This window comes from Artibeus jamaicensis, unplaced genomic scaffold (assembly GCF_021234435.1).
Source record: "Artibeus jamaicensis isolate MK-2021 breed Jamaican fruit bat unplaced genomic scaffold, CSHL_Jam_final contig_465, whole genome shotgun sequence".
Classification (NCBI taxonomy): domain Eukaryota; kingdom Metazoa; phylum Chordata; class Mammalia; order Chiroptera; family Phyllostomidae; genus Artibeus; species Artibeus jamaicensis.
The window spans coordinates 7952737-7974959 of record NW_026521843.1 but is presented as its reverse complement, the minus strand read 5'-3'; the positions used below and the strand labels follow the sequence as shown (position 1 = coordinate 7974959).

The window sequence follows — 22223 nt, the reverse complement described above, 5'->3', positions numbered from 1 at the left end:
CCCAAGGATATACCCATTGATTTTAGAGACAGAAGTGGAGAAAGGAGGGGGAGAGACAGAGAGAGACACAGACAGAGACAGAGAGATGGAGAAATATCAATATGAGAGACAGACACTGACTGGCTGCCTCCCTTATGTGTGCTGATTGGGGATTGAACCCACAGCCTTTTCAGTGTACGGATGACACTCCACCCAACCCAGCCACCCAGCCCAAGGCGAAGAACTTCATCTTTACTATTACTATTTAAATAGCACAAGTAAATTATGAAATTAATCCTGAGTCCTTTTTTAAAAAATTTTTATATACATGTTTTACATGTATGTACAATATTTGCTAAACATATATGGTTAAATGGTATAAATTTTGCTTAAGTTGAATACATACCAGGCTTTTCCCATTCTATTTCAAAGCAATGAACTCCATTTCTTATCCGGTTTTTAATAATTCTGAAAAACAAATTCATCTAATAAGGTTCAAGTGTGTAAGTTATTTGGAAGTTTTCAATTTATAGATTTAATTCAATTCAATTTCCATTAATTTTTATTCTACTTTCATAATATCTTAAAGATATTATAAGGAATTACCACATATTCAAAAGATAATTTTATTGTCAGGTATATATAGATCTTATAACTATTAGATCTTATGAGTAGATTGTTCCTTTCATTAGTATTCAGTGTACTACTTTTCCATAAAAATTGTTTTAAAGTCTATTTTGCTTGTTACTTTTGCTACCAGCACCTTGGCAAATATTTGTCCAGTAAACCTTTTAATCTCTATTTTCAAATTTTGTGTAGTTTCACTCTGCACAGGTCCTATAAACAGATTTCTGAATTTTATTTACTCATCGAAGATGATTAATTTAATCCACTTACATTTATTGTGATTACTAACATAGTGGGACTCATTTGTATTTACTTTGTGTTTTCTGTTACCAAGCTTTTTCTTTGCTATTTCCCTCTTCCTCCTTTTAGACTTTTTTGGTTTGATAGTTTTATTTTCCTATTGGTTTGGAAGATAGAGATTGTATTTAAAATTTTAGTGGTTACCCTTATATGTCTACATGAATACTTTGAAGTTTTAGTTTATGATTAGACTGAAATCATCAAGCATTATGCAGATATTCATGTACATATTTTTTCCAGTCACTTTATTAAACTAGCTAAATGTGTTTTATCAATGTTTATCTACATCTTCCCTCTGGATTCACTTTTTGACTTGTTGAATGAAGTACATCATTTAAGAGTGCTTTTAGTGAGGATCTGTGAGTGGTATACTCTTAGTCTTCATACATCTGAAAATATCTTACCAATCAGTGAATACTATTTTAATGATGTCTAGGTTGTCAATTCTTTCCACTCAAAGCTTTGAAATATTATTCCATCTTCTGGCATTTATTACTATTATGAAAGATGTGTATTGATTGTCTTTTCTTATAGTTTATCTTTTCTTTTTTTTTGATACTCTCCCCTAAACATTTTGAAAGTTTCAAACCTTTAGAAAAGTTGCAAGAATAGTACAAAGGTCACTCACATATCTTTCACTGATATTCACCAATTGTGTTTCAGTCCCTCTATTCACTTGATACTTTTTGCCTTTCTGACCCACCAAAATAGTTATCTGGTTAAGTCTGACTATATCTTTCATAAAATTTATTTGTTTAAAAAAATCTATTATCACTGCATGTTTGAAATATAAAAGTATGACAAAGAACTACGTTATCTTTTAAAAATATTTTATTTATCCATTTTTAGAGACGGGGGGAGGGAGAAAGATAGGGAGAAAAACATCAATGTGCAGTTGCCTCTCACGTGCCCCCTACTGGGGACCTGGCCTAAACCAGGATGTGCCCTGACTGGGAACTGAACCAGTGACTCTTTGGTTCACAGTCCGGCACTCAATCTACCGAGCCACACCAGCCAGGGCCATACTGTTATCTTGACTGTAAGCCCTGAATAAGCATTTATTATTCCAGTAGACCTTTCCTCCATCTTTATAAAGATAAGAAAAAAATTTTAGATCATGATAAATTCAAATGGAAATACACAAACTTCTTCATACAATTTATACCTAATTGGCTGTAGTTGATTAGAGTTCTTTCTACCAAGCTTCCTTTCTATCATGTCATAGTGGGTCAAAAGTACCAACAATTTTTCACATGCATAGTGATTGGGCCATTCCATTTTTTCAAGAGTAAATCTCTGTAAAAATAATAAAAATAAAACAAGGGTAAGTATAATAAAAATAAAACAAGGTTTTCTTATCTTTTAGAGACAAAAACACTCAGATGATATTCTTTCCTTCAGAATTAGCACTGAAGAAGTGTCATGGAGAATACTCACAGAAAAAATAATGAGCCTTCCAAGGAGGCATTACTGCATAATAATTCAGCGTGAAGGTTCTTGGGTTGAATGCCAGAATATTTCCCAGATGTTGAGTAAATTACTTAACCTCTCTTAGCCTCAGGTTTTCCATCTCTAACATATAACCCACCACCTCACAGATTATGAAGATTGGTATTACATGCAATGTGTTAAATGTAATGGCAAGTTTTAAATGTTCAATATATGTTGGTTACCATTATTACTACTTTTGTTAGTAGGAATAAGTAATAAGTAGTTATAATTTACTGAGTCGCTCTGTTTCCCTGGCCATTATATTAGGGGTTAATATAAATAATCATTTAATCCTCATAGCGACTTCATAACTAATATCGTTTCTATTTTGAGGATAACTCACATCCAGTGGTGGTACATAGTGAGTGGTGGACTATTCAAATTTAAATTTATGTAACTAATTAAAAATCACAATGCTCTTGTAAGCTACACTACTTTTCCTAACAATGTATGTACTTGACCCTGGCATTTTTGGTCATTAGCCCCATCAACCCAATGTACCCCTGAATACAACATATCTGTACGAGGTGTTTGAAGTGCTTTCTAATAAACAGTGTAACTGTAATCTGTCATATGGTCTGAAAAGTATGGTTACTATGTAGCAAAGAAATGAAAATTAGAAAAAAATGCTGGAAAACACATGGGTGGTCAACAGCAGTCTGTTTCAAATCTCCTCTCAGACCAATCAAAGTGATTATCCCTTCTTATCTTCCTAGTATCCAACTTCATACTGTAAAGAACTTATTTTCAGATACCTGAAACAGTAATAAATCAGGCCTTCGGTGCTTGATTACTTTCACTAATTTATCCTTGTTCAAAAGGAATTCTTCAATAACCTAGCAAGAGAAAATAGGAATTGAGACTTCTAACTTTAAAAAAGCTTCTAAAATAAACACACTTGAGTAATTAGTTATTACCTCATGGAATGGGAATCCCTCACAACTGCAAGCTTTTCTGAAAATAAATTATATAAATGTTATTAATACAATCAAACTCTAAAACCATTTCATCCAGTCTCCTCTTAATGAAAAATGTCCTTGTATAGTATCCCAGTCATCAAGTTTCAGTTTTAATATCTATTAAAGTACTATCTTCTGAGATAGCCTAATGTTTTAACAGAATCAAGAAAATATTTTGTGAAATGTTATTAATCTAGAAATGGACAAAATTCTATGAAAATAATTCAACCACAGGTTTATAAAATAAGTCATACCAGAAAAGAATGAGTTAAAAAACAACACGTACCTCTTAATATTGTTCTCTAGTGCAACCAGCTGCCTGTTGTGCTCTGCCTGGTGCCACTCACAAGGACAACAGCATTCATAATCCTGTGGCTCACAGCATCGACCAGTTGGACATAATTTGCACCCATTACATTCATGATCCTTAGATGAACCTTTAGGGAGATGCAAAAAAGTAGGATTTTCACTGCTTTTTAGAATTATCTTCTACACACACTTTAAACAAATACCACCTAGCACAGCACCTAGCTTAGAGAAGGGTCTCGATACATTTAGGTTTAATAGACTAATGCACACAATAGTAATTCTTAGGGTGAAGTAGATCCTGAGCTATTACTATCTTATGATATTTCTTTGTTTCTCTAAATCCCTCTTCAATCTGAAAGTGTGAATTTGTGACTTGAAATTATACATTCATAGTAATCAACGATGGAAAACTTTGGAATTAATTTGATAGCTAAATGCTAGAAAAGTAGGTTATAGTTATTAGTATTAAAAAAGATTATTTACTTACTAGAATAATTCATGAAATGGTTTCTTTAATGAGAATATTAAAAGAATATGACAGCTAATTACCTCTTATAATGTCTAGCTCCCAGTTACCTGTATAGCTATTTTTAAACTATGATCAGAACATGAACAAATTATGACTGTGGCAGAGGTATGGGGGCCCTCGTTCCCTCTAAAGGGAAGGCATGATCACTGTCAACATTGTTTTGAGAATACGGACAAGCACACATAATTGATATGACCTAAAATTGTCATTTATATGATATCAAGAAACTACAGAATGGAATCTAATTTATAAAAAAATTATTTCTTCCATGATCTCATCTGTAATGTAACAATGTTAATGAAAACATATTAAGACAAATAGATAAAGCTATTAGCTCTTAAAAGTTGAGCTAATATGATCTCTCAATCTCTCCTGAGAGTGAAAGAACCTTTCTACCCTAATATGTATCAGTGACATCTATTTATTTTTACCAAAATAAATGAAGAGAAACCAAGCTACTTTCAATAGTAATGAACAGGTTTTAGAAATTAGTTTTGAGGCACTATTTTCACAAAATAAAAATGCATGATAGGACAATTAAGAGCCATTTAAGTATAAATGTAAATTACTGATAAGTAGTTTTAATGCCATTTTCCTCTAAGATTAATAGCATAATTTCCCCCTTTTAATTGATTTCTACATTAAAAACATAATTTCAACATCTAAGTAACTTGAATTCATAGTTTGAAACTGCACTTATTCTATATTTGCCATTTACATCACACTATTTCATTCAACTAACATTTACTGAGTACCTGCTATGTATGTGGGACACAATTCCTAACTCTGAGGATGACCACTCCAGTGGGGAAGAGAATGTAAAATGGGGAAGAGAATCTATAATAACAGGGATGAAACAATGGGTCTCTGTCACTAACGCTCCAAGATGCCACTCCCTATGTCTGCTTACCTGGATGACGGCACACGGAGCAATGAGCTGCTTTTTTAGTAGCTAGTGGTTGTTGATTAGGGTAACAAGATTTTTCACTCCACTGAGTAAACCTTTAAAAGAAAATGGCTTTAAAAATAAAAAACATCCAACAACAACAACAAAATAACAAAAAGCAAAACAAAGCCCAAAAGGAAAAACCAACAAATAAACCAAGATCACCAAAACGTCATGTTCTCAAATACCAGGTTAATCTGTTCCCTTCCACCTGCCAACTTATTTTCCCTTTTGTGGTAGATAAAGTTGCTCCCCTAGCTGGGGAAGGTCCTTAGTCTATGTATCTCAATTTGAAATGTGCCCCACGGACAGAAGAATTGTAACAGGGGAAGAGAGAGTGTCAGAGAGAGGGCAAGAAAAAAGGAGGGAAAGAGTGTGTGTGTGTATGTTCATATATTCATTGAGCCTTTCTTTAAAAATGATCTTCACTTAGGCATACATGTAGGGAGAATGATTCATATACATCTATTTTTTATATCTTTTCTAAGTGCCAGAAACAAACAATCATGTACATGAACACTTCTGTGTATCAAAATAAGAATGAAGGGCAAAGTATCAAACTAAATAAAAGATTAAGCTTCTGGGTAAGAACTGTTTAAAAATCCAGATCATTTGAAATGGTCATTTTCTTAATCTCTAATGCAAACAGCAAGAATATTACCTGTCTAATGAAAGATGTTAAAAAAATGTATATTACTGCTAAAATGTCTACTAAATAAAAGTTAATTTTTGGCTAAAGTTCCATCTCAACATAAAACTACCAAGAGGATAGTTAAACACTATCATAAAATATAAGTTCTGAATTGTTCCTCTCCTTATAGAAGTTAAAGTTTAATGAAAAACTAAATGATCTCTTCAGCTTACTGTGTGGTAACTGGCACTGAGAGTTAGTATTTAGTTTTGGAATTTGTAACTCATATACTACCAAGGCTGAGTATAAGCTTGCTAACAATTACCATTTATTGCTGCGATTGTAGATAAATAATGGAGCTTCAAAAGTGAATAAAAGGGGGAAAGTCAGTCTAAGTTAATCAAAATTAAAACAACATAATTATAACAAGAAATATAATTTCAAATGTTGAGACCAACATTTAATAAAATGTTGCTAAAATTATAAAATTGCTGAAACTGTTTTAATAAGATTGAGATGTAGTTAACCAAGGACCATATTTGCTTGTTTTTCCTTCTTTTATTATTTTTCACAATTCCAAATAATTCCTGAACTCACCTCCATGCCAAAGTACACCCTTTTTTCCTGGTTTGGCACAGTAACCAATGATAGCAATAGTGAATTTATCAAAGTTTTAGCTCTATCAATAGCTTTACAGCTGAAAGAGAAGTATTATAGGAAAGAGCACAGTGATTTGAAGTTGTCTCCGTGGTCATTCCTTCTTGATTTCCGCAACTAATGCTTCCTTTCATGCACTCCCCATCTCAAACCTAAGTATAGGCCAAGGCTGCTGCTTTAAGTCTTTAGTGCCCTTGTTTTTTCCTTCAGTCACTATATTCTATCATCATTAATATTAATTTTTATAAATCACTGCTTTATCAAGTAAATATAATTCACATGCTTTCAAAACTAAACACCAGTCTGTAAATTTCAATATATTCCATATTTAACTGTCTTGAATTGTTAAATAGTACAGACTAAATTAATCGGAAGTAATGTACTACTAAATATATGGTTATAGAAGGGCAGATTAGTAAAAATTTTGATCAAGTGCAGTGCTACTTATTGCATATATGTAACATGTCAAGCACTTCATAAAAATACATTCAATATGAAGTCTTTTATAATAAAGATAATTTTAAATATAAAATTACTTTAATGTCATATTATCTTTACTTGGTAGTCAAATAGTCTAAAATAGCCAGTGGCAAATGCCAATGGCCATAAATAAGCACATTTGACATTTTACTACTTGTGTTATAAATAATACTAAAAAACATGGTATGGCTATATATACTCTCATCTTTTCTTTGGAAAACTTCAGAATAAATAAAAATAAATAATTTCAAATAAAAATATAAATTAGTTTAAAAACACTAAACCCCTTTTTTGAAAAAGCATAGTGTTTTTGTAACATTCACTATTAAATTCAACAAAAATAAAGTCTAATGTCACAAGAAAACATAATTTTTAGTTACCTCTGAAGTAAACTCTGCCCTTTCAAAATCTGTATAAGCTTTAATGCTTGCTCTTTTCCAATGCCAGGAACCCCCTTTCAGAGAGTGAGAAAATAAATTCAAATGTTAATCACTAGGAAATGAATAAAGTACAGTAAGTCCATTCAATAAAATGTGTAGCTGAAAGAACAAGGTAACTACCTAAAGACAGGAAAAGATGTGCAAGATACAATTGCTGTATGTGCGGTAAAAACCACAGAATATTCTATGGTGTGATCTAGATTTGTAAATTACATAACAATTATATTGTTAATCTATGCAAAGAAAAAATCAGAGGGTTTATACACCAAACCACTGACAGTGTTTATTTTAGGACAAGGAGGAACAGAATTTTAGAGGGCATTCACTTCTTTGTTAAGTACTTGGATAATATTTTAATTTAACCTAACTTTGTTATATTGGTAATCAGAAAAAAGCATGTTCAATTAATATGAACATTTAATATTTAAAAGCCCAGATGTCAAAAGAAAACAAAGGAGAGTTCCAAGTTAAACCTTAACATTAATAACTTAAGAGAATTAGAACAAGCTCCAACCCAATAAATGTATATTCACATGACAACTTGTGGTTTAAGTCTTCCAGTTCCTATCGAAGTTTAAGAGTATGTCTTCACAAGTAGGGCTGCTACAGAGCCAGTATGCACTTGGATAGGCTTACCAGTTTAAAAGTATTCCCCAAGCATACTGAGTGCCTGCTGGCAACGGGGTCTCTCCTGGAACCTGAATCCCCTTCCCAGCTCAGCAGGATCTTACTACTAAAATAACAGCACATGGCACAGCAGAGGGAGACCATAGCCTATGTCTTTGGCATATACCAGTTGCTAGATATTTTGGATATCAACTTTTTTTATTAGCATTTAGCTACCTCTTAAATTTTTTGAAGACAAATCATGTTAGTATATAGTTGTACCAATCCTTAAGTAGAATAATAAATAGATGGCAGTTTTTATTACAAACAATACAAATGTTCAAAATAGCTAAAGCTAATTAGTGCATAATGTAACACTATCAGAGCTAAAGTTGGTTTCTGTGAGTTTGCAGTTTTTTCTTATAGTTAACATTGGGCTGCTTCTAGTATTTAAGATATAATTACATAAAGAAAACAGAAAATTTCTACTTCAGAATTATAATTATAGTGAAATAATTACTTTAATATTATTTATAAGTTGCTTTTCTCCTGCTTCCTTTACTTACTAGTTTAAGAAAATGTTGATTTCTCTATCTGGTCATTGATGACATAAATGAGAAATTAGGGTTAATAATATAACTTCCCTGCTATTTTTCCTTTCTCCTAGGTTTTAGCTAAAGAAAATTATATGTCCTCCTTTTTGGGAATAGAGTATACAGTATAGCATAATTAGGGATTCAGTAAGAATACAGGGATGGTGAGTAGGGACATAATAATGGGACTACATAACAAGAGCTACAATACAAGTCATTTTATATTTTTAAATAGAGTATACAGAATGGAGTTATCCTTGTAGTTCATAATTCATCACTCACTTATTATACCTATTTGTTACAGAGTATATATTGTGCACCCTAAGATACAAATTAAAGATTTTCATGAACAAAACTGAATGTAAGGCTCAGATGCATGGAATGATGAATGGCTTACCCCAATAATCATGTAGCCTAGCAACAGTAATAACACTGAGCATGTGCACAAGCTATAAAGCTAAAGAATGAAAATCAAAAAATAGATGAAACAGTGACAGAAACTAACACTGGCATGATACAAGAAAAGAGTAATCCCTTTATTTCTTTAAAATGGTAACTGGATTTGAATGTGATTCTAGAGCAATGGTTTACTGAGATTCAAGCTGTGATAATAGGTATTATTCTACTCTCATTTATAATATTCAGTGCTACAATGGGCCAGCTTTTTAATGCCACTTGAAATGCTGATTATTTTTGTTACTGAATAATTTATGATGCCTAAAATTATAAATTAGATTCTTAATCATATAACCATATTATATTCATAATTATGCAGATTGTAAGGTACCAAAAAACCCTGCACTATGAATAGTAAATACAATTTTAGCGTACCTTTGGAAGATAATCACAGCCAAGTAGTACTGCTAGTCCAACCAAAGCATCTCTATCCAAACCTATTTGACTCTTGATGGATGACATTGTGTAACAGTCAACATGAGGGTCCTAGAAGAAAGTACAGGTTTAATCTTCAAAGAGTAAATGTTTATGCATTAAACAACACTGCAAAAAATAAATGTGTCAAAGTTGTCTCCAAATGTTTCTTTATTCCTAAACATTTCAATAGGGAAATTATCCTGATCACCAGAATCTTCATAGAATCTAACACTTCAACACCTGGAAATAAAGTCATAGTTTCAAAATGACTTTTAAGTCATAGCTTAAAAATTATAGTATTCATTTTCCCCTCTTTTTGCTTTTTGATATATATAAAAGTAGGTTTTCATCGTACAAAATTAAACCCTGTTAAATGTGTATTACTGAAAGTAAATACTCCCTGTAATTGCATCATCTGAAGTTAACATTATTAACAATGTGGTATATATTCTTCCCAAAAACCCTTTCTTTACCACATATACAAATATTCATTACTAACAATATTTTAAGTAAAAACAGGATTATATAAAAAAACTATTTGGCAACATTTTAACCCACTAAGATATCTGGATATCTTTAATATGAATAACGCCGCCGTTTTAACAACTGCTTACTCTTACATTATATGCACTCCGAGGCAGTGTTTCTCAGTGGGCACACTATTAGCATTTTCAGAGATAACAGAATTGTCTGGCAAGAGGATTCACTTTCCTCGCTCCAATCCACCAAATGCCTATAGTCTCCCTTGCCAAACCTTGTATAGTTACAACCAAAATGTCCCCTAGTAGTACCTCTCTAACCGAGAACCATGGCAGTATTTACTGTTTCCTGTCAATGGGCATTTGGGTTGTTTGTCACATTTTTGTTATTATTGACAATCCTGCAAGTAACAACCTTATATATATCTCCAGGCATATTTGCAGGTGTTTTTGAAGATAAATTACTAAAACTTGAACTTGGAGGTAAAAAATTCCATATGCAAGTTTATAATATATTGTTAAGACTGATTTACAGTTACAGTATATAAAACACCTCAAGCCCTTGAGAACAAACTCATTTCGAAGAGAACTATATGGCAATGCTAACAGAAAGCATATGAAGTACCCACTGCTATGTGTCAGGCACTACGGTAAGCACTTTACAGGAATTTTTTTGACCATTTAATAATCCCTTTTGAAATTAGTTTTTAAAACAAAAGCTGACAGAGAAAGAAAAATACCTTAATATTCATAGTGAAATTCTTGTAAACAGTCTGAGCCCCATACAGGAAAGCATCCCCATCATTGGTGAGGCAGCCGTCCACATAACCACAGGCATTGAGGTAGGCACACATGGCTTCAGCCTCCCCAGCGGCCTGGACCCAGGGAACGCCTAAGCATTCCAGCAGCTCAAGACACTGAAAAGACAAAGCAGATGCCAGAAATCTAAGAACTCTTTTATTTTTATTCTTTTAAATCCTCACTTGAGGATATTATTGATTTTAGAGAAAGAGGAAGGGGGATATAGTGGTGGGGGGCAGAGACATCAATGTGAGAAAGATGGATTGGTCGTCTCCCTTCCGTGCTAGACCCGTAACTCCAACTCGGGGTCAAACCTGCACACTTTTGGTGCATGGGTGGATGCTCCAGCCAACTGAGCTACCCCACCAGGGTTCCAAGCACGTTTTTACTGCTAATTTTCCTCAGTGTTTAATTTACTTTCCTATATTATAAATATTAAGAGTAGCTATTTAGATGTTTTACAAATTATGATACTTAAGAAATAATTGGAAATTTGAACACTGAATACTTTATGGCATTAAAGAATGATTGCTGAACTTTTGTGTGATAACAAAAATTTTATTGTGGTTGTGTTTTTATTTTTTAAGACTCCTTATCTTTCAGACAAAGGTACTGAAATACTGAGTGAAACAATATTATATCTAAGATCTGCTTCAAGAAAATGCGGAAACAGGGGCTGGGGGGAACAGATGAAGTAAGATTGGCTAAGACCTAAGTAATTATTTAAGATCCATGACAAATATTTTCGTGTTGTTTTAAAATTGTTATAAAAAGTTAAACATTCTTAATGTTAAGAATCCGTACATGATTTTAAAAATTAATTTAAAAGTTACTACAAAAAAGTAATAAATAATGAACACTCAGTGTTCGCTGTTTTGCTCAATGGTATCTTAAGACTCTGGAAATATCTTTAATTGATTTAATAATTAATCTCATTAAGATTTACACCTGTAAAACTACAAAAATTCTTCTCACATGATGGCCAACCTAATACGAAGTCTTCCAAAGAAGATGCTATCATACAATTTTGTCTTGAGGCCTTAAAGTTCTCTTCTTTTCCTCACATCATCCCTTCTGGATAATGAAACTCTCAGATTGTGGGAAACTACAGGGATCAGTCATTGTCATGTTCCTAGGAAGTCACATGTCTATGCAGGATGTCCCTATTAATTAGCTGATGCATAAATAATCCTGAATTCCCTTTGGATTATGACTTTAACCCAACTGAGCAGCGTATAGTGTATGTAGTCTTATAGCCTACTGTATTCTTTCTTGTCATGTATAATTCTCAGATTCTATCAGTGGGGAATACTGGGTATGGTGAATACACAAGGCCACTAGTTTGTAGAGACTGACAGAAAAAATATTATCTCTTCTGCTTTAATAGATCAATTACTTGCATGCTATGTTACATAAGAAAAACCTCTGCTAGATGTTGCCCAGTGTGGCCAAGGTTCAAAAAGACAAAGCAGCATGTCAGACAAAAAGGTTAATTTTCAGGAAACGGTTCTGTTACAGGTACTGTTCTATTGCAACATCATAGTTGCTTTGACCTTCCTCTAGACAGAAAGTATCCTATGTAATAAACAAAGAGTTTGAAAGTTATTTCAGGTTCCTGTGCCTGGAACCTGGATTTGTCATTCCAACTCTCTTCAAAAACCAGCAAACAATTTGTGATGATGCTGGTTGTAAGTTTCCATACCCCAAGTCTCTGTCAGGTAGGGTAGATGTGGTATTGGAATAAGACTAATTTGTGTTTTTTATGCTTCTATATAAAAGTTGGCAGTGAATTAGGAGGAAGTAGGGCCTAGTAACTGAGGGTACAGAAATATGAAAATGAATAATGGACAAGTAACACTGAACAAAAATGCCAGAAATACCCTAATTACCACAATAAATGGGAACGGAGCAATTTTCTCAAGAAGAGATGGGCATCTTTTGCTTTATACTGGGTATTTAATGCTTTAAGTAGGTGGACCATGGTTATTTCCAGTAACCTGTATTATATAAAAAATGAGAATCCAGTACAGATAGTCTCTTCAACTATCCAGTTATTAAGGTAGAATAGACACTGATTGAAAACCATTTTTTTTAAATTGCCTGAGAATAAACACTGAGGAAATAATTATTAATTTACTAAGTGACTTTTAAAAATAAATAAATATTTTAACCACAATTAAAAACAGGGATATGAATTAAAAGCAAATATGCTAAAAAGTTTATATCCTTAATACTTAAAGAACTTGAACAAAAAAAAAGTTAAAACCTCAGGAAATAACTGGGACAAAGACATGGTGGCCATTATCTACTGAGGGACTAAAATTAGGTTAAGTGTTTAACCTCACCACTAAAAGACCAGTAGATACTCATTATGTACTTATGTTTTATATGTATAATATAAACAAAGAAATATCTTCGATTTTGAATACTAATATTACAAAGATAAACCTCTCATCATTTAATGTTCTTGTAGGTACACTGAAATTGCTTATCTCATATCTATATTGGTGAAAAGTAATTGGCAAGAGCTACAAAATCATTCCTAAGCTTTGGTCCCTCTTTCCCAACCTTATTTTTAAATCTAAAATCACAAGAAAAAGCTAGACACACAAAAAATGTTCATCATAATTTCACATGTAATAGAAGAACTGAAAAATAAATAATACACACAATCCTAGGGAATGATTTCATAGCCTCACACATGTGCACAATTGGTTATAACAGAATGTGGCAATAGGAAAGTATGGATATAATCCATTAATTGAAAAATCCAGACTTCCGGCCAAGATGGAGGCATAGGTAGACACACTGTGCCTCCTCCCACAACCAAAAGATGGACGACAACAAATTAAAAACCAAAAAACCCCAGAAATGACAGAAACGTGAACTGTATGGAAGTCTGACAACCAAGGAATTAAAAAAGAAACATCCATCCAGACAGGTAAGAGGGGTGGAGATGGGCAACTGAGTGGAGAGGACTTGCAGCAAGGTGGCTCGCCTGGCAGACCTGGCGAGGTGGTGGACTGAGGATTGGGCAGCCCCACATTTGAATGCAGATAAACTGGGAAAAACAAATGGGGAGCAAGACAGACCCACAACCCAGAGTTCCAGTATGGGGAAATAAAGCCTCAAACTTCTGATTGAAAACACCTGCAGGGGCTGAGACGAAGGTGGGAGAAACTCCCAGACTCACAGGAGAGTTCGGGGGAGAGACCCACAGGGTCCTAGAACATACATAAGCCATCTACCCAGGAATCAGCACCAGAAGGGCCCAATTTGACTGTGGGTAGTGGAGGAAGTGACTGAAAACCAGCAGAGAGCAGAGCAAGTGGCTCTGTTCACTCTTGGACCCCTCCTCCACATACAGTGCCACAATGCAGTGACGTGGTTGCCCCACCCTGGTGTATACCTAAGGCTCTGCCCCTTATACATAACAGGCCCACCAAGACAAAAATATAAAAAGAAAATGGCCCAAATGAAAGAACCAATCAAAGCTCCAGAAAAAATACAACTAAGCGACAAAGAGATAGCCAATCTATCAGATGCACAGTTCAAAACACTGGTAATCAGTATGCTTACAGAATTGATTGAATATGCTCACAAATTAGAGGAAAAAATGCAGGCTATGCTAATGAAATAAAGGAAAATGTACAGCGAAACAACAGTGATTGGAAGGAAACCGGCACTCAAATCAACGATTTGGACCAGAAGGAAGAAATAAACAGTCAAACAGAACAAAATGAAGAAACAAAAATTCAAAAAATGAGAAGGGGCCAAGGAATCTCCAGGACAATTTTAAATGTTCCAACATCTGAATCATAGGGGTGCCAGAAAAAGAAGAGGAAGAGCAAGAAAATGAAAACTTATTTGAAAAAGTAATGAAGGAGAGCTTCCCTAATCTGTCAAAGGAAACAGACTTCCAGAAAGTCCAGGAAGCTCTAACAGTCCCAAGGAAGCTGGACCCAAGGAAGCACACACCAAGGCACATCATAATTATATTACCCAAGATTAAAGATAAGGAGAGAATCTTAAAAGCAGCAAGAGAAAAGGAGACAGTTACTACAAAGAAGTTCCTTTAAGACTACCAACTGATTTCTCAAAAGAAACCTTGCAAGCAAGAAGGGGCTGGAAAAAAGTATCTGAAGTCATGAAAGCAAGGTCCTACATCCAAGATTCCTCTATCCAGCAAAGATGTCATTTAGAATGGAAGGGCAGATAAAGTACTTCCCAGATAAGATCAAGTTAAAGGACATCATCATTACCAAGCCCTTATTATATGAAATGTTAAAGGGACTTATCTAAGAAAAAGAAGATAAAAAATATGAACAATAAAATGACAACAAACTCAGTTATTAACAACCAAACCTAAAACAAAAACAAAACAAACTAAGAAAACAACTAGAACAGGAACAGAACCATAGAAATGGGGATCACATGGAGGGTTATCAGGGAGGGAGTGAGTAGGGAGAGGGGGAAAAGATACAAAGAATAAGTAGCATAGATGGTAGGTAGAAAATAGACAGGGGGAATAGTATAGGAAATGTAAAAGCCAAAAAACTTTTATATATGATCCATGGACATGAACTAAAGGGGGGGAATGTGGGTGGGAGGGGGTGTGCAGGGTGGAGGAGAATAAAGAGGGAAATGGGACAACTGTAATAGCATAATCAATTAAATATATTTTCAAAAAAGAGAAAAATCCAAGATAAAAATTATAACACCACTATCCTGGCAAGTTTTAGAAATACATGCATTTGAAAAGAGACAAAATAATAGTAGCTTCCTATTGTTTTCATTTTATTTTATGGGTAATTTATTAACATAAGAATATAAACCATTTTTATATGTAATATATAAGTATATTAAAATATAACAATCAATACTTTTAAGTATTACAAAGCCCCAAGGAAAGCCAAATGTGTATTCAATATATGAACAATCATTGGTCATGGATGAGTGAAGTATGAGTCAATGAGATCTTTGTTCTGCGAATTATTTAAATGGGAAAGATGTCATAAAAGGTAACATATATTGAGTCCCCACTATGTACTAGCTGCTTTAGATATCATTTAGACATTTTCTCTAATTCTCACTACATCCCTGCAAAGTATTATTATCCTCATTGCATCAAATAGGAAACGAGGCAGATATAAATTAAAAATCTTGCAGAACACCTTGGAGTTTCAAGATGCCAGAATCATGGACTTGAAATTGGGTTAGTTTCACTTCAAAATATAAACTCTCTTCTCCATCCCTACTGGCCTTCTATATACAATAAGGCTAGTGAGTATTAAAGAGAATTGTATTATAATCTTTACTAAAGTAAAATGTTCTCTCCAATTCAAATCAGAATTATTAACTCAGATCCAAACACTCACCTCTCTTAACACTGATTTAAAATGTGATCTCCCTGTTTTCTGAGACCATGTTTTTCCAGAATGCCCATATCGAGTTTGATTCCTCTTGTTTATGACATCAGTTTTCAGTTTTGGGGGTTCCCCTTCCATAACAAATACCAACTTTACATCCATTAGTGTTAAATGTGAGATACGAAAAAATAAATTCCTGAAATATAAAAATTAGTAACATATTAATCATATATTGATAGCAAAAGTCAGCATAGCTGTATGACATTAATGGCAAGAATATTAGACCAGTACCTAAAAGGTTACATGCTGTATTTTAGTCACATGATTTTATTTTCACTGGGCTGAGAAACTACTGAACGTTTTTAAGCAAGGGAGATTTATGATTATTTTATTTGCTATGTGGAAAACACTTTGGAGGAGGAGGCTACGAGCTGAAGGAGGGAAGCCAGTTGCCATTTCAGCAGTACAGGTAAGAGATGACATTGGCATCCACAGAGGTGGTACCTCTGCATATCAAGAGAAGTTTACGAACAGATACAAAAGTATGTTTTGAAAGCAGAACTGGCAAGACTTCCTGACAGGCTGGACATGGGCCGAGGTAAAACAGAGAGAGGATGGCTACCGAGTTTCAGTCTCCAAAACCTCCAAGTGGATATGACAAATAGGCAGTTAGGTAGATTGGTCTAGAGCTCAGAAGCTCAGAAGGTTTGAAGCACGAATTTGTGAGTCATCAATACAGACGGCAGATCTAGATGCATTAATATATTTTAAAATCTCCAAACCAAGACATCACCTGCTTGTGCAATCAGACATTTATATTCTAAGAACTTTTACTATACCTGAGGTGGGGCTTCGAGACGGTTCCAATCATTTTTTTGACTGTCTGTGCTTCACATACCCAGAGGCTCAGATCAACTGCAATGGTTTTCCCACCAAGACTATTCAAGTGAATATGCTGCTTAACAGGCTCCAAAATTTGCCACAAGTCATTCACTCCCATTCTCGTTATGTGCAGTTACTTGACACACTTTTCAAAAATTTGCAGAGGACACAGACGCTCAGAACAGGAATTCAAAAATATATTACAAGCCAGTCAAGAATAATTCATAAAGAAAATTCTCCTTATTCTTTCATTAGTCAGCTTTTTTGAATGAACCAAGAACACCTAAAACATGAAAAATGGTGGTAAATGACACACTACAAAATGTGGATGCAACTAACAAATTAAAAGTAATTTGCGTGTCATCAAATATGCATTTCTCTACAGTACTGAAAAATTGTTATCTTTAAATTTAATGTAACTCAAATGTCAATGGTCCCTTATTCCTCTTCATTCTTTCCTCTTTTCAGACGAGATCAGAAGCATTCAGGGTGGTATGGCTGTAGACTCTTTCCTCTTCTTTTCTACATCCTCTTTAGCAGTGACTGAAAATAAAGTTTTTCACATGGTTACCTGAATATTGCATGACATTTAAACAAATAAAAGAAAAACTACCAAAAAAATGGTGATAATTGGCTTTGTTCTAGCTAATAAATGCAAGATGGTTAGAAAAACATGGACGCTGTAAACCATATTTACCTTCTCTACTCCTTGACTTCTATACCTATAAAAGGAACAGGAACAGCTTCTATCATGATCACAAAAAACAAAGGTAAGGACACATACAAACAAGCAAACAAATCAAAGGAAAAAACAAGAGGTTAATGAAGGAAAACTTTGATGAAAGCAGAAAATGCAGAGTTGGAGGAATATGGAACTATCTTTTTAAAAAGAGCATTGACTGGCTTATTTACAAGGTCCCACATGTTCATTGTGAAAAAGTCTTAAAAAATTTTTTTTGTTAACTACCAATGGTTCCACTATCCAAAGAAAACTAACATTAAACTATTTCCTATGTATGTGATATCTGAACATCAAAATTGGTTTAAACTCCACTATTGTAGCCTCTTTGGGGTTTTCTCCCCCAAAGGGGGAGAAACTGTAGGCCAGTTTCTCCTTATTAAACACCTCTATATGTTTTTCTTTTCCTGTTATTTGATAAAAATATCATGCAGAATTTGCAGATTCAGTCTAACTATACAAATACAAACCAGGTTATCATCCTCTGAATAATGACCTTACTTCATTCCAAAAATATGAAGGATGAGAAGAATTACTCTTCAAAGTACATTTCTTTGTGATTATTGTTATTTTAAATAACCATATGCATGTGTTACTTTTCAAATTAAAGAAGTTTAGCCCCAGCCCAGTGACTCAGTTGGAGGGAGTGTCATCATGTATACCAAAAAAGGTCACAGGTTTGATTCCCAGTCAGGACACATACCTCGGTTGCGAGTTGGATCTCAGGTTGGGGCACCTATGGGAGGCAACTGATGGATGTTTCTCTATCCCCTAAAATCAGTAAACATATCCTTGGGTGAGGGTTAAAAAAAAAGTTTACAAAATGTGGTCCTATCTGTAAAGTATTGGGAAAATAAACTAGAAATCTCTAGATGGTTTACTCCCTCCCTAAATATTAAGTGAGCACATATGGATATAGTTCATAGGTCAAATTAAAAAGCAATGTACTGAAAACTCATGAGTACCTGAACATCAAATATGACTTTGGTCTCCTTCGGAATGCCTGGGAATGAGTCCCATGGTCTTAGTGCATATCTTTTCTCTGGCCCTTCTAGCTCTAAAGTTCATTCCTCCCTATCATGTCTCTTAATGCTTGATTACACAAGCTGACTACACATATGTAAACATATAGCAATAAATGAAGATTGTACCCTAGTGCAGTGTTGTTTATGATGGCACATACAAACACACATTTACATATAGGACTGTGACATAGATTGTATTCCTCCTGAGGGTTGTGGGGGAAAATTATAAAAAGGCTGAGGTAGACTTATTTTACAAATTCTAGTTCTCTAACATTTCAAGAACATTAAGATCGTTTTGTAAAAATTTTAATGTAATATATTATTCACTAGGGTAGCCATACCTGGGAAAAAATAAGCCTAAAATGGATTCTATAATGTATTAAGATTTCCACAGATTGAATCCCTTAAGCAAGATAAAGAATGTTTTTTAACCAGTGCTTTTAACTAGGCCCACAAATAATATCTTTAATATAACATTTTCATTACACTTAAAACTTGATTCTTCATATTACTTTAGTTTCTTTCATCAGAAATATTCCTGGTTTAAAGAATGAGCATCCATGGTTATGTTCCAGACCTAGCACGGGCAATTGAACAGGTGTCAGTGATGTCTACCTAGGATGTCTCTTTCATTCTTCTACTATAATATGAACAAAAGACTACAATGCTGTAACAATGTCTACTTAAAAGCAACTGGTATAAATAACATAGGCAACAAGAAAAAAGGCTGTGACAGAATTATGTCAGTTCTCAGAAAGTAAAATTTGAGTTATTAACTCAGAGCTAAAGCGTTCTCTTTTCCACCTTTCCTTTGTTAAGTGACAGTGCTAGAAAAATGTCTTTCATTGCTAATCCTTCTGGTCACCGTATTTTAAAATCCATTTCAGTCTTTCAAACCACTTTGGTATCTGAACCTACGGTACCCATATATCTACCTAACTGCATTTGAAAAAGCCGAGTCTCTTCTGTGCTCCCTGAGCACACGCCTGTAAAGAGTAATGCTCTGCTGTTTCTTCATAAGCATGGAAGAACTGCTGCTATCGTGAAATACTTAACCCCATTTTTTTCTCTAAATGATGGGAATCAAGAGGACATTTTTACAGAAGCCAATCTCTCTCTATGACGTGCCCCAATGAATACTTTTTTCTCTTAGTAACTTGCCATTAATAAATTTCTACTAGGTCTTCATGAATTACTGTAAGAATTTTTATAGCCTTCACAACTTTTAACAAAAAATAATGGATTGGAACTACGCCAAGCAACAATATTTAAAGGACGGGTAAACATGGGAATTGGAAAGTGAGCAGAAAGACTTGTAGGAAGAATATTTGTAGTCAGAGGCAAACTACACAGGAGAGGACATTATTGACAAGTCCCCTCTGAAGACTCTATAAGGAACTTTTCTCCACTCTCCCTCTCTAATAAAACTTACCCCACATCATCTCATAACTCCGCTCAGCTCTGTACTAGAACATTCAATCCCTACTTTTTCTTCTCATGAATGCATAATATGTATCTAACTCTTGAGTCCAATACCTCTTCAAGGCTGCTCTACCCTTAGTCTTTCCCCAAATACCCAAGTGCTTAGGCCAAAAACCTAACCATTTTTAGTTCTCTACCTCCAAAATCTATACTAAATCCCCATTTCTAATGACACTTCCCTAGTATTGCCTGTATATAACTAGAATAGGCTGCCAATCGGCCCCTGCTTCTACCTTTACTGCCCTCCATCCCACATAATCACTGTCCCTTGGAAGCCAGCGTGATACTGTTCAATAACCTAACACATTAAAAACACCATCTCTCTGGCAATGGATAGTGAATTTCCTTAAAGGTGACATAACTTCTGTCACGAGTTAATTTACTTCTCCAAATATAGTGCTACCTCATAGACACTTGCAAAATGCAAAAAAAAAAAAAAAGGATTAATGTAAAATTACATGTGCTCAACATGTAATTTAGAACAAATACTCTTTGATGTAATCTAGAATATTCTTTTATAATAGTGTTTTAGATTATCTTCAGTTCAGTAGCTCTTCGACCTAAGTTGTCTAATTTCCTTTTGAAAACCACTTATGTTCCTTATGAAAATCATTCATAAAAGCAGATTATCAAAAAAATACCTCAAAAGTTCTAAAGGGATAAAACTATGTGAAAACATATACTTAAAGATTTTATTTATTTACTTTTAGAGAGAGGGAAAGGGAGGGAGAATGAGAGGGAGAGAAATATCAAGGAGTGGTTGCCCCTCGAGCACCCCCTACTGGCAGCCTGGCCCACAGCCCAGGCATGTGCCCTGACTGGGAATAGAACAGGGATCCTTTGGTTAACTGGCCTGTGCTTAATCCACTGAGTCACACTAGCCAGAGCTGATATATATATATTTACTTATTTATTTAAAAAATAAACCATAACATTTTAAGAAGGCAGCTAATATAGAATGTTTACTTTCATATTTTATTGTTTTATTCTTTGTTACTTTCTTTGTTTTATTGTTTTATTCTTTGTCACACCAGCCTCTAAAGGAACATTAAGTAGCAAGAAAAGCATGTAAAGTTCCAGAAAGAGACAGAATGCCACAGCTTGTAGGTATTGAAGTACAACTACAAAGATACAAGACATGGTTCTTGCATGAGGTCATGATCAACCTGATAAGGTTACTTGAAAATAAATAGTTCGGTAATAAATTTTAAAATATCACACATGTAAAACTCACCCAAAAGTATGTATAATTTTGCCATGCATTTTATTTTTTAATGGGATGAAATTTGAAATTTTTGTAGTATTAGATTTGGTGAGCCTCTACTCATAATGTAACAATTTTATGGATGTCAGTCTGATTATGCAATCGAGGCATATTACATATACAAAGTTTTGTAACATTCACAATTCTTAAGAAATAGTGTGACATATGATACTTACATGAGTCAACAAAGTTAGAATAACCTATAACAAATAACTTTATCACCTATTGGTGGCTTCGATTTATTTAGTTTAGTAAAAAGAGCACTGGGCTTGGGATAGGAAACCTAGGATTTTGGTCTTGGATAATAACATTGACTAGCTATACAACCTTAGAAAGACTTTTAACTGATCTCCAAAATGAGGGGTGTTAACCAGATGAATTATAAGATTATAAGATTCTGACATCCTTTGAATTCCATGACCAATTTTGGTAGCTTGGTACTAAAAAAAACAAAATACCAATCATTCTATTTCAGGTATTATTTGGTAGAAAGAACATGAATTAGTAGTTTAAAAAAAGGGCTTAAAAACTCACTTCAGGTTAAAACAAAAAGAAATCCTTTGATGTAACCATATGGTGTCCATAAATCAATTTATGCTCCTAAAACTTCCTTAAAAGCTAATAAGCTTTTATTGGTTAATTATAAAACTGAATGAGGTGAGAAGAGCACAGAACCCTGCTAATTCTATTAATGAATCAAATTTAAAGAACATAAAAAGAGGTCAGCGGTTTGACTTATGCAAAAATACACTTTATTAAGCC

At 34.0% G+C, this 22223-nt stretch overlaps 1 protein-coding gene across 1 annotated transcript in view; it reads right to left on the bottom strand.

Annotated features, from left to right (window-relative positions):
* Positions 1-22223, bottom strand: part of GEN1 (GEN1 Holliday junction 5' flap endonuclease) — a 31386-nt gene that overhangs the window by 7242 nt on the left and 1921 nt on the right. The window contains exons 2-12 of the mRNA XM_037151778.2: positions 16909-17494; positions 16079-16265; positions 10640-10816; positions 9379-9489; positions 7289-7362; positions 5105-5196; positions 3643-3793; positions 3315-3351; positions 3153-3233; positions 2072-2202; positions 386-447 (exon numbers count right to left, since the gene is read on the bottom strand). Coding sequence (XP_037007673.2) covers positions 386-447; positions 2072-2202; positions 3153-3233; positions 3315-3351; positions 3643-3793; positions 5105-5196; positions 7289-7362; positions 9379-9489; positions 10640-10816; positions 16079-16265; positions 16909-17069 — 1264 coding nt within the window. The 5' untranslated portion in view covers positions 17070-17494. The remainder of the gene's footprint in view (positions 1-385; positions 448-2071; positions 2203-3152; positions 3234-3314; positions 3352-3642; positions 3794-5104; positions 5197-7288; positions 7363-9378; positions 9490-10639; positions 10817-16078; positions 16266-16908; positions 17495-22223) is intronic.